At 35.5% G+C, this 10,208-nt stretch overlaps 1 protein-coding gene across 8 annotated transcripts in view; it reads left to right on the forward strand.

Moving 5' to 3' along the window:
- HS3ST5 (heparan sulfate-glucosamine 3-sulfotransferase 5) overlaps positions 1–9,948 on the forward strand; it is a 189,816-nt gene extending 179,868 nt beyond the window's left edge. For 7 of the 8 annotated variants that reach the window (XM_026726483.2, XM_087912791.1, XM_087912802.1 and 4 more), the window contains 2 exons: positions 367–505; positions 7,970–9,948. In XM_026726483.2, the coding sequence (XP_026582268.1) occupies positions 399–505; positions 7,970–8,903 (1,041 nt within the window). In that variant the 5' untranslated portion in view covers positions 367–398 and the 3' untranslated portion in view covers positions 8,904–9,948. Of the gene's footprint in view, positions 1–336; positions 506–7,969 lie in introns of all 8 variants that reach the window. The other variant, XM_087912797.1, reaches the window with a different exon arrangement.
- The last annotated feature ends 260 nt before the right edge of the window (positions 9,949–10,208 follow it).

Consider the following 10,208-nt stretch of genomic DNA (forward strand, 5'->3'; position numbering starts at 1 on the left):
TAATTTGTTCCCACTGAAACAAAAGCTATAAAGCAAAATATTTACATATTTCTATGTTCCTTCTCTGCCTTCCCTTAATACATTGATGTCAGAAAAATGCAGGTGGGATTTGTTTGCTCAAAAAATCTTGTGAAACTGATAAGTCTGCTGACCTTACAGAAACCCTACCAAGGACTTTATGCAAGTCTGAATTTGGAAGCACTAAAATCTGGCACATTATCCATTAATTACAGGATTCATGGAATATAGTAAATTCTTAGTTTGATACTATATGAAAACAGAAACTGTTTGACTGCCTGTTAATAAACATTTCTCTGTATGTTGCCTCTTGCTCAGGAATGGTTTATATATTTTTGGTGTCTGCAGACTGAAGAAGTCCTGAAGATTGATGGAGGGCCATGCTATTCAAACAGCAGGCGTTGCTGAGACAGAAGCTCCTTGTGCTAGGCAGCCTTGCTATTGGAAGCCTTCTCTATCTAGTTGCCAGAGTTGGGAGCTTGGATAGGTAAGTCATTAAATTAGCATGTCCCTGTGATATCAATAATTATAAATGGCTGTAGGTGCTTTCCTCACCTCCCCCCACCCACTCCAATTTCCTCTTAAGCTTTGAATATAATTGAATAGATTTCTAGCTCTTTGTCTCGCTGCTAGCTTTTAAAAAGACAATCTGCTGTAGTATTGATTTTCATTGTTAGTTTCCTTCTGTATAAAGACAAGGGAAGGCATGGGGAAACTGAAGGAGGATTCACTTGCTGAACCCAGTACATTGGTCCATGTCCATTTATATTCCATGTGCAATGGCATTTGTGTTCAGAAGGAATGTAAAGCACCATACAGTAAATATGTCGCTACAGTAGGTCAGCTTTTGTGCGCAATAGCAGGCTAACTTCAAGTTTCAATAAACAGAAGCATCTTGTACGTTTTCTTTTCTGATATTTATGGGTGAGCAATTAAGATGGTACTGTGTTAATTAAACTTGAGCACAAGCCTGCAAACTTTGTTTGTCAGCCTTTGGATCTTCTTGCACTAGAAAGATTGCTGAAGGATATACAGCATATTTTAAACTCTATTAATTAAATCTTAGTTGGGTGTTTTTTTTAAAAATCCCCTTGAGATGGATATAGTGAATGAAAAGATCTTGCTGGAAATGATTATTTTCAGGGCAATTCTGTGATATAAAACTAGGGCCAGTTCTGTTTATTATTCCTGTTAATAGTCAACATTGTTCGCTTTGAATTACAGGAAACAACTACTTCTAATTTCATATACAATATGGAACTAAGACTCAATTACCAAATCCTTTTTTTCTGTTTTATGACAGTTAAGTTGCTCCAAGAAATGGCAAAATTGAAAGAGAGTCTATTTGATGAAAGATTTGTGTATCAAAGTTGCTTTCTGATATACATTTGGAGGCAACTAGTATCCTAAAATGGTAATTAAAATTATGTACAATATTGTAAAACCTCCATTCCAAAACAGCATTCCAGGCTGAGACTGTATTTAGATGGTAAAGGAGCAAACATAAACATTACATGTATTTGGTCAATTATAGGTGCGTTATTTCTTAGATCCAGTTGCATTAATGCCAAATTCACATGAGTTGTATAAAAATTCAAGTCACTGGTTGAAAAAACAAACAAAAACAAAGCCAAGCTGATTAACTATTTATACTTATTTAGTACATTTAGGACTTATCTTTCTTCATCATGAAATGCTGGTCTATGGAGCTTCTCAGACGTCCAATTCATAGTTTTCCCAAAGGTGCTTTTTCAAGAGGCAATTGGACTTTCTTGTTTTTCTTTGAGGATGTTTCACTTCCCATCCAAGAAGCTTCTTCAGCAAGAAGTGAAACGTCCTCAAAGAAAAAGAAGAAAATCCAGTTGCCTCTTGAAGAAGCACCTTTGGGATGAGTTCTGGTCCTTTTGTTTACTTTTTAGCTCTTTATTGTCTCCAAGTAGAAAACAATATATGTAGCTCAGAGTTGAACTATGAGCTGCATATCCTTGGTATTTTGGTACATAATTTTCATTAGTCAGCTAGGTAACGTCAATGATCATGTTACCTAGCCCAGGGATCTCCAACCTTGGCAACTTTAAGACTTGTGGACTTCAACTCCCAGAATTCCTCAACCAGCAAAGAGGTGAAGTCCACAAGTCTTAAAGTTGCCAAGGTTGAAGACCCCTGACCTAGATGACTAATGAAACATCTAAGCTCAGCACCAAGGACTGCACAACGTTTGTTCTTTTAGTCAATCATCTTCTTTTTAAATGCAATTTTTTTAAAAAAAAAATATAAGCTACTTCCCAGAGTCATAGAGACGTTAGTCAGTAAAAAAGCATGTATTTATTAGTTTACTTATATAATTTACATAGTCACCCATCTCTCAAAACAAATGACCCTGGGTAGTTTACAATGTGAAAACAATCAATAAATACTAAAGTTCAATATTATAATTGTTAACAAATAAAACATCTAAAACTATAAAAAAAATCTGAGCTGAAGTAAAAAGAAGATGAAGCCATGTTAACAATAGTGGAGGCACCTCATTAGCTCATCCATCCCCTGGGGTCCTCAGGACTGCTGACACAACAAATCCTTGAGGGACTTTTGATAGCTGAGAAGAGATAAGGCTGACATCATCTTAGGAGAGGTGAGGAAATTTCACAATGAGGACACCATTGAAGAGAAGAACTGCTGCATACAACCTGTTAAATGCAGTTCCCTAGACAATGAAACCCATAACATAACCTTCCTACTAGCTCAGGTAGTGCGAACAGATGAAACCAGGGAGAGGCAGTCCCTCAAATAGGACATTATTTTTTTAAAGGAAAATATCGGCTGTGGCATTGTTCCAGAAAAGACATGCACTTAATGTGCAAAATTTAAACCTCTCCTTTTTATAATGGTTCTTGCCAAAGACTTGCATCATTAGCTGTTTTTTGTCCCCAAATGTACTGCACATGGAAAATACAATTTTTTATGTGAATTACCTTGATCTATTAATTCGGCTGCATATATTTGTGCATGTAAAAAATCATGTGGAAATGTTCACTTGTGTTTTGCCTGGGCAACAACATTACATTTCCTTTTGGCTTCTGGGCACCTGTATTTTTCCTCCATTTAGGATAAAACAGATTTTTTTTAAAAAAAAAAAGCGGTTTATTTGAAGCTTCTAATCAGGAAAAAGTGAGAGGGAGATTGGGAAATATTTTGAACAATTGAGAACACAATGTTTTTCAGGTAAGTTGTCAGCTTTCTAATATAATTATAACTTTGGTCTCTTTGTTTGTGGTCTTTATTTTTCAATAGTTAATGAAAATACACTAAATACACAGCTAGATAACATGAAAGATTAATCTTACATTGTACTTCAATGAGGGGTATTGAGTTTTTTCTCATTCACTCATTTGTAAGAATCATTGGCTAATTTCATTCAAAAAAAAGAAGGGATGTGCTTGTTTCCTACCATCATCTACCATCAAAATCCTATATTGTGAAGATATGTAAAATGGTCCAAGGCAATTATGTAGTTACACAGAGTGGACAGAAATTCCTTCTTCTCTCTTGCTGGAACTTGGCCTATGACCTCAGGAATGAAATTTAATTAACCTTTCCCCCAATCTAGGCTTGCCTAGCTACAAATGTTATTAACGGTCATAAAATTATCCAGACATAGTACTTGACTCTTGAACTTCTGCATTGGTGATTTCCAGCAGACCCATATATAATATGTTAATGGGAAAAAGGAATTATTTTATTTTTCTCTCTTAATACGCATGATGGATATGTAATCATCAGTGAATTCTAACCTGATAATTCAAAAATATGAATATCTTATCTCTTGTAATATCTCTCTTTCATCCATTGAAATAGATCATGGGGCACAATAATATCATACCATCTGTAACCACCTGATGGAGTTATACTACTCAATGCTTGTATTGTGGGATGAGCGTATTCAATCAACAGAAAGCAGCAGTTACACAAGAGCTAAGAACTGTGTTAGAGTATTAAATATGAAGAAATTAAGTCAGGAAAGGAAGCCAAAGATTAACAAAATCACACTTTCCCTACTATTTAGTTCCCCTCTGATGTAATTCCCTGTCCTTTGTAAGATCCATATTTGATAACTTTCCCCTTTCTGAGGCTGCTCTACATCAGATGAACAGGGACAGACCAGACTTCTCCTACTACCAATTGGGGTAGCATGGTTTCCTGCCATTTTAAGGCCAGAACATATTGGTTTAAAACTGTAGAAAAAGTTTCCAAATAGGCTTGACATGGTTTTAGAAAAACAAAGAAAATCCTAAAAACTGCAAAAAAGACGCAGACAAAAAAAGAAAAACCTGTCCCTGGTATTGCACAACCAATTTCTATCTATTTCCAACCAATTTCTATCTCATCTACTTCTCACCCTGCAGTCCCCAAGTAACCAGATTCTTGAATACCCCAGCTCTAAATTACAGCTCTGGTGTATTGCATAGAATAGCCCAGAGGTAGGCAACTATGGCCCCTTTATGACTTGTGGACTTCAACTCCCAGAATTCCTGAGCAAGCCAAGCCATAGTTGAAGTCCACAAGTCATAAAGGGGCCATAGTTGCCCACCTCTGGAATAGCCAATTCCTTTCTTGACATGCTGGCCATATACTGAGCTGTTTTTCATGAAGCTGTATCACTCATCCGTGTGTTTTCATTGTTTTATTTGTGGCTAAAATTGACATTTCATGTTCCCTTACAAAAACAGAGGTCCTCAAGTAGGATTCCAATGCACTAGAATAAAACAGGTGCTCCAGGTTTTGTAGTTCTTTAGCCCCTATTCCTTCCCCTAGCAACAGTGCACAACAAGTGAGAATTTCACAGAAAGTGTACCGGAAGACAAAATACAATTAGGAAAATATGCAAGTAGTAAGAATTAGAAATTGTTCTCTATTTGAATAGATTATGCCTGCCATGACTATAACACCAGAATCTACCACAAGCCACAGTAATGTCAGGAGGCAAAATCACCTTTATGTAATTGTGTAGAAGTTGCAGAATTTATGCTATGACATTATGGCATATACTTCATCACTTACCTCTCTTGCTCCTCCTTGGATGCCCTTATTGGCTATGAAATCTATGGTCCCCAGATAATTCTATTTTTAAGCTAAACTTATAAAACGTTTTCCAAATAAACCGTGCACCTTGAGAATCCTTTAATTATATGATGCTGGCATTGAATTTAGGAATGTGCAGCCTAGAAATGGAAGGCTTTTTCTAATCATAGTAGAAGATTTGGAGGAGAAAATTCTAATGACAGACTGAGGAAAGAAGCCATATTTTTCATTTTCATTAAGACTTGCTGCACCAAATAATCCCTGAAAAGTTTTGTTTTTTGTGAAATGGAGGATGTTATTTAAGAGGCAGGAGTGAGGCAGAATACACTTACACTTACACAATATTAGCTAGTACTTAGTGTGTTTGGACCCAGTCACCCCCAGGGTCTCAAGATTAAAAAAGACAAGGAGTGTCATGGATAAATTCTGAACATTTTGTACAAAATATGTTTTAGATCAGGGATCTCCAAACTTGGAGACTTTAAGACTTGTGCACTTCAACTCCCAGAATTTCCCAGCCAGCCAGGTTGGGCATCCTAGCTTTAAAGGATATGAATTCAGTGCATGTGATCAACACAGTGCATGTGAAATATATGTGTATCATACAGACGGCGACTTAGTTCCTCCCTGCATGTGTATTTATGGACTGGAGTGTGCTCTTCTTACAGCACAGAATATGAAACTGCAGTGGTGGGATTCAAAAATTTTATTACCGGTTCTGTGGGCATGGCTTGGTGGACGTGGCAGGAGAAAGATACTCCAGTCAGAGGTGGTATTTGCCGGTTCTCCGAATTACTCAAAATTTCCGCTACCGGTTCTCCAGAACTGGTCAGAACCTGCTGAATAGCACCTCTGAAACAATGTAACAATATCAAAGTTTTTGTATCTGATAAAATCTTAACTGATGAGCAATAACAAAAAAGTTAATTTTTTAAATGTTATGTGTTATTGGTGTGTGTTTCACGGTTAACAAGCTTCTTTTTAAAAAAATCTAATTCAGTTTTTTCCTAAATGTGATGGTGGGGAGAGGAGTATATTCTTGTGTAGAAAGCAAAAATAAATTTCCAAGGCAAAAGGACATTACAATTTTAGAAAATACAATGTTTTTCTCCCAGGGTATTAAGTTGTGAAATACTTGTGCTTTACAATAAAGTTAGTTATCAAGTTATCAACACTTGTTTTAGAATTATACTACACAATACACTTTACAGTATCATATTTTAAAAAACAGTCTGGGTGAGACTTTATACAGTTCTTTTGAATGGATGCATTTCCGGGCAACACCACCACAAAGAATGAAACATAGAGAGGGATAATTAGCTTTTTTTCTTTGACCTTCATCCCAAATAGCAAAAATACCTTATATAAGGAATGGGATAGTAGGTACAGATTCAAGGGTGATATTTTCAATAAAAAAAGCACAAGGAGTTGAAGTGAAATCTATTTTATACCTGCACTGCAATTTGGTCTGGATTGCAGTTTTCTTTTTATTCATCATCTCAATAGTTTGCACATAATTTAAAACACCTATGTAGATTGGTTTTTAGCTAGTATTTGTTGGACAGCAGCTGATTTTGAAGCAGTTCTCCAAGAATAAATTAAAATAATTATCCAAATAGCCAAGAGCTATTTGCTTCTTTAAAAAAATATGCTTATAATAATATACACCAATATGTAAAAATGCAGATACATATATTAGTTTCACCACAGTGCTGTATTTAATACAAAAAATATAGCAAAGTATGAGGTGCAGGTTTTATAAGGACATGCTTCGCAACTATATGCATAATATACAGGCATTTACAAATACATATTTTATCCTCTGATTTTACCATGTTGCAATAATAAAAATGTCAAATGTTGCATTAACTTCCAACTTTTGTAAACCAGAAAAGATACCATTTCACTTACTTTGAGATATAGAGGTAAGTACATAGTAAATAGTAATGTAGGAATAGTCAAGCAATTTATTTTGCCTGAATTTTTAAATTTGATAGACTTAGATCCAGGTTCAGAAAGTAGGCTTGAATTGTTCCAAATTACATAAGGCAAAATCCGTGGCAAGCTTGCAGAACTGATTGTGTGCACACCTGTCTTATAAATTACACAGAGACGGAGGGGGGGAGGAGAGAGAGAGAGAAAAAGAAAGAAAAAAGAAAGAAAGGAGAAAGAAAGAAAAAAAGAAAGAAAGAAAGAAAGGAAAGAAAGAAAGAAAGAAAGAAAGAAAGAAAGAAAGAAAGAAAGAAAGAAAGAAAGAAAGAAAGACAATGAATATAGATAGATGTAAATATAACACTGCCAAAATTTCAGAATGTTGTTAACATATATGAGTGCCAAAAATATGCCTGTCTTCCAAAATGTAACTGAAAACAAAGAATAGATCAGCGTGGAACTTTCTGAGAATAGAACAAGTACATAATTTAGTGGGATTTCAGCAGACAAACTGTATATTAGCTATTCAATTCCTGCCATGAAAATAGACATCAATATCTTACTTTATGAATAGGACTATGTGAATCATCTAAAAATTCATTATAAATTAATTATTTATTGTTAAAACCATTAATTATTCCTGCTATCCTAAATCTATCCACTGCAGGATAAAGGTCTCTTTGTTGTAAGTGTTGAACCATAATCTGCAAGGCTGGTCTGGATTGATAGATAAATGAATGAGCATTTCACCCACACCTACACCCACGCATACACCCACAGTACAATCTCCATTCTCACTTAATGCTTATGTGGCCCATTCCCATTTATATGGCATTAACTTTAGTGAACTGAATAGAGCTTCTTGGACATGTATAAAATTTGAGTGTTACTAATGCAAACTACTATTTCTCCTTTGTTTCCTCCCTCCCCCCAATTGTAGACTGCAACCCATTTGCCCTATTGAAGGTCGATTTGGACTCCATGGGCAAGATGAAATCCCACTCAGAGCTCTACAGTTTAAGCGTGGATTGTTGCATGAATTCCGAAAGGGTAATAATGCCAGCAAAGAGCAAATTCGACTTCACAGCTTGGTCCAACAAATCCCCAAGGCCATAATAATTGGAGTGAGGAAAGGGGGAACGCGGGCACTACTAGAAATGCTCAATCTTCATCCAGCAGTGGTCAAAGCCTCTCAAGAAATACACTTCTTTGACAATGATGAGAACTATGCCAAGGGCATTGAGTGGTATAGGAAAAAAATGCCATTTTCATATCCTCATCAAATAACCATTGAGAAAAGCCCTGCATACTTTATCACAGAGGAGGTCCCTGAAAGGATTTATAAAATGAACTCATCCATCAAATTACTGATCATTGTCAGGGAGCCCACAACAAGAGCTATTTCTGATTACACTCAGGTGCTGGAGGGAAAGGAAAGGAAGAATAAAACCTACTACAAATTTGAAAAGTTGGCCATTGATCCTAACACCTGTGAGGTGAACACTAAATACAAGGCAGTCAGAACCAGCATCTACACCAAACATCTGGAGAGATGGTTAAAATACTTTCCCATAGAGCAGTTTCATATTGTGGATGGGGATCGTCTCATTACAGAACCGCTGCCAGAACTCCAGCTGGTAGAAAAGTTCTTAAATCTTCCTCCAAGGATAAGTCAATATAATTTGTATTTCAATGCCACCAGAGGGTTTTACTGCTTGCGATTTAACATTGTCTTTAACAAGTGCCTGGCGGGAAGCAAAGGACGCATTCATCCGGAGGTAGATGCCTCTGTCATTACCAAATTGCGCAAATTCTTTCATCCTTTCAATCAGAAATTTTACCAGATCACAGGAAGGACATTTAACTGGCCCTAAGATAAACTTCCTACAACACTGTGTGTTGCACCTGGAGATATGCAACTATATCTCTATTAGAGTATATAAAAAATATGCACTTTTCATACTCTCAGTTATCAAAGTAATCTTTTTTTTCATGCGTACTTGTACATATGCAGTGTGTGACCAAATATAAGATGGGATCAATTTTTCTACAGAACAGTGCATAACGTGAAATTTATTCTCTGCATAATTGCATCATTTTATGCTGTACAATTAAATGAGAAAATGTCATTTAAAGAAATTAACTCAGTTACTCGGTTCAAAGGGTCATCACTCTTATTTGCTCCATAAAATTTAATATTAAAGGTATCTGGAGAAAGGCAGAATATTGCTTTAAAATTCATTGCAATTCTAATTCACTGCAATTAGAATTCATTTCTGAAAAATCTGCAATGTAATATTGTATTTCTAAATATTGTTTAGAAATATTATATTTCTATTATAACATATTTCTAAAAGAATATTGGCCCTTTAAAGAGAATACATTTATGCTGCAGGCTTATAATGGCTTATCACTGCTCCCTAGGAAACCTCTATTTTGGTAACAAGAAGGGGCTAATAACATTTTTATGAATAATTCTCACTGCTTCCATGAATTGGGGTGGGGCAATTATGCCAATTAAATGGATGAAAAGCCAATATAAGTTTGCTGTGTGATTATACCCTATATAATGCTAAGTTCTTTTGAAAAATCTTTTCCTAGTGTTGAAAAGAAACTTTCTCATCCAATCAACATAGTTTCAAATTTCCTGTGGTGAGTTTGCACTATTGTTTTTAATTGTATGGACCATCTTGGCACTTAGAGCATGTCAATCATGTGTCAAAACGGAAGTCTTTTTTCTCCCTTCTATGCTTGTATGTTGACAAAAAATTGATGTACATATTGTATATTGTTTGTAAATACTGGTTTCACACTAAGTAATTCTATTTTGTAAACTAAATATGGCTATTTAATTTATTGTGAAAATTAAATTTATTGTGGTATTTAAAATGGAATGGATTAAAATTGCTATATGTGCAATTTGCTTTTTGTTTTCCTTCAGTGAATGTTTGATGATCCTATGATGTCTCATTATCTCAAACAGCAAGCTTTTCATTGGAAACAATTCACAAGTTCAGCTGGGAGTCAAGGTCTGAGTAACTTGATTGAGTAATATTCAAAGATATGCAAATCCACCATTAAGTTGGTAATCCATAATGACTGCATTGTTGTCAAGTGTATTTTTAGCTGTGCCTGTATAAAGAAGACTGTGTACTATGCAAAAACATCAAGCAAGTATC

The sequence above is a fragment of the Pseudonaja textilis genome, chromosome 1 (genome assembly GCF_049901715.1).
Source record: "Pseudonaja textilis isolate UNSWEBS1 chromosome 1, rPseTex1.2, whole genome shotgun sequence".
NCBI classification, from domain to species: Eukaryota; Metazoa; Chordata; class Lepidosauria; order Squamata; family Elapidae; genus Pseudonaja; species Pseudonaja textilis.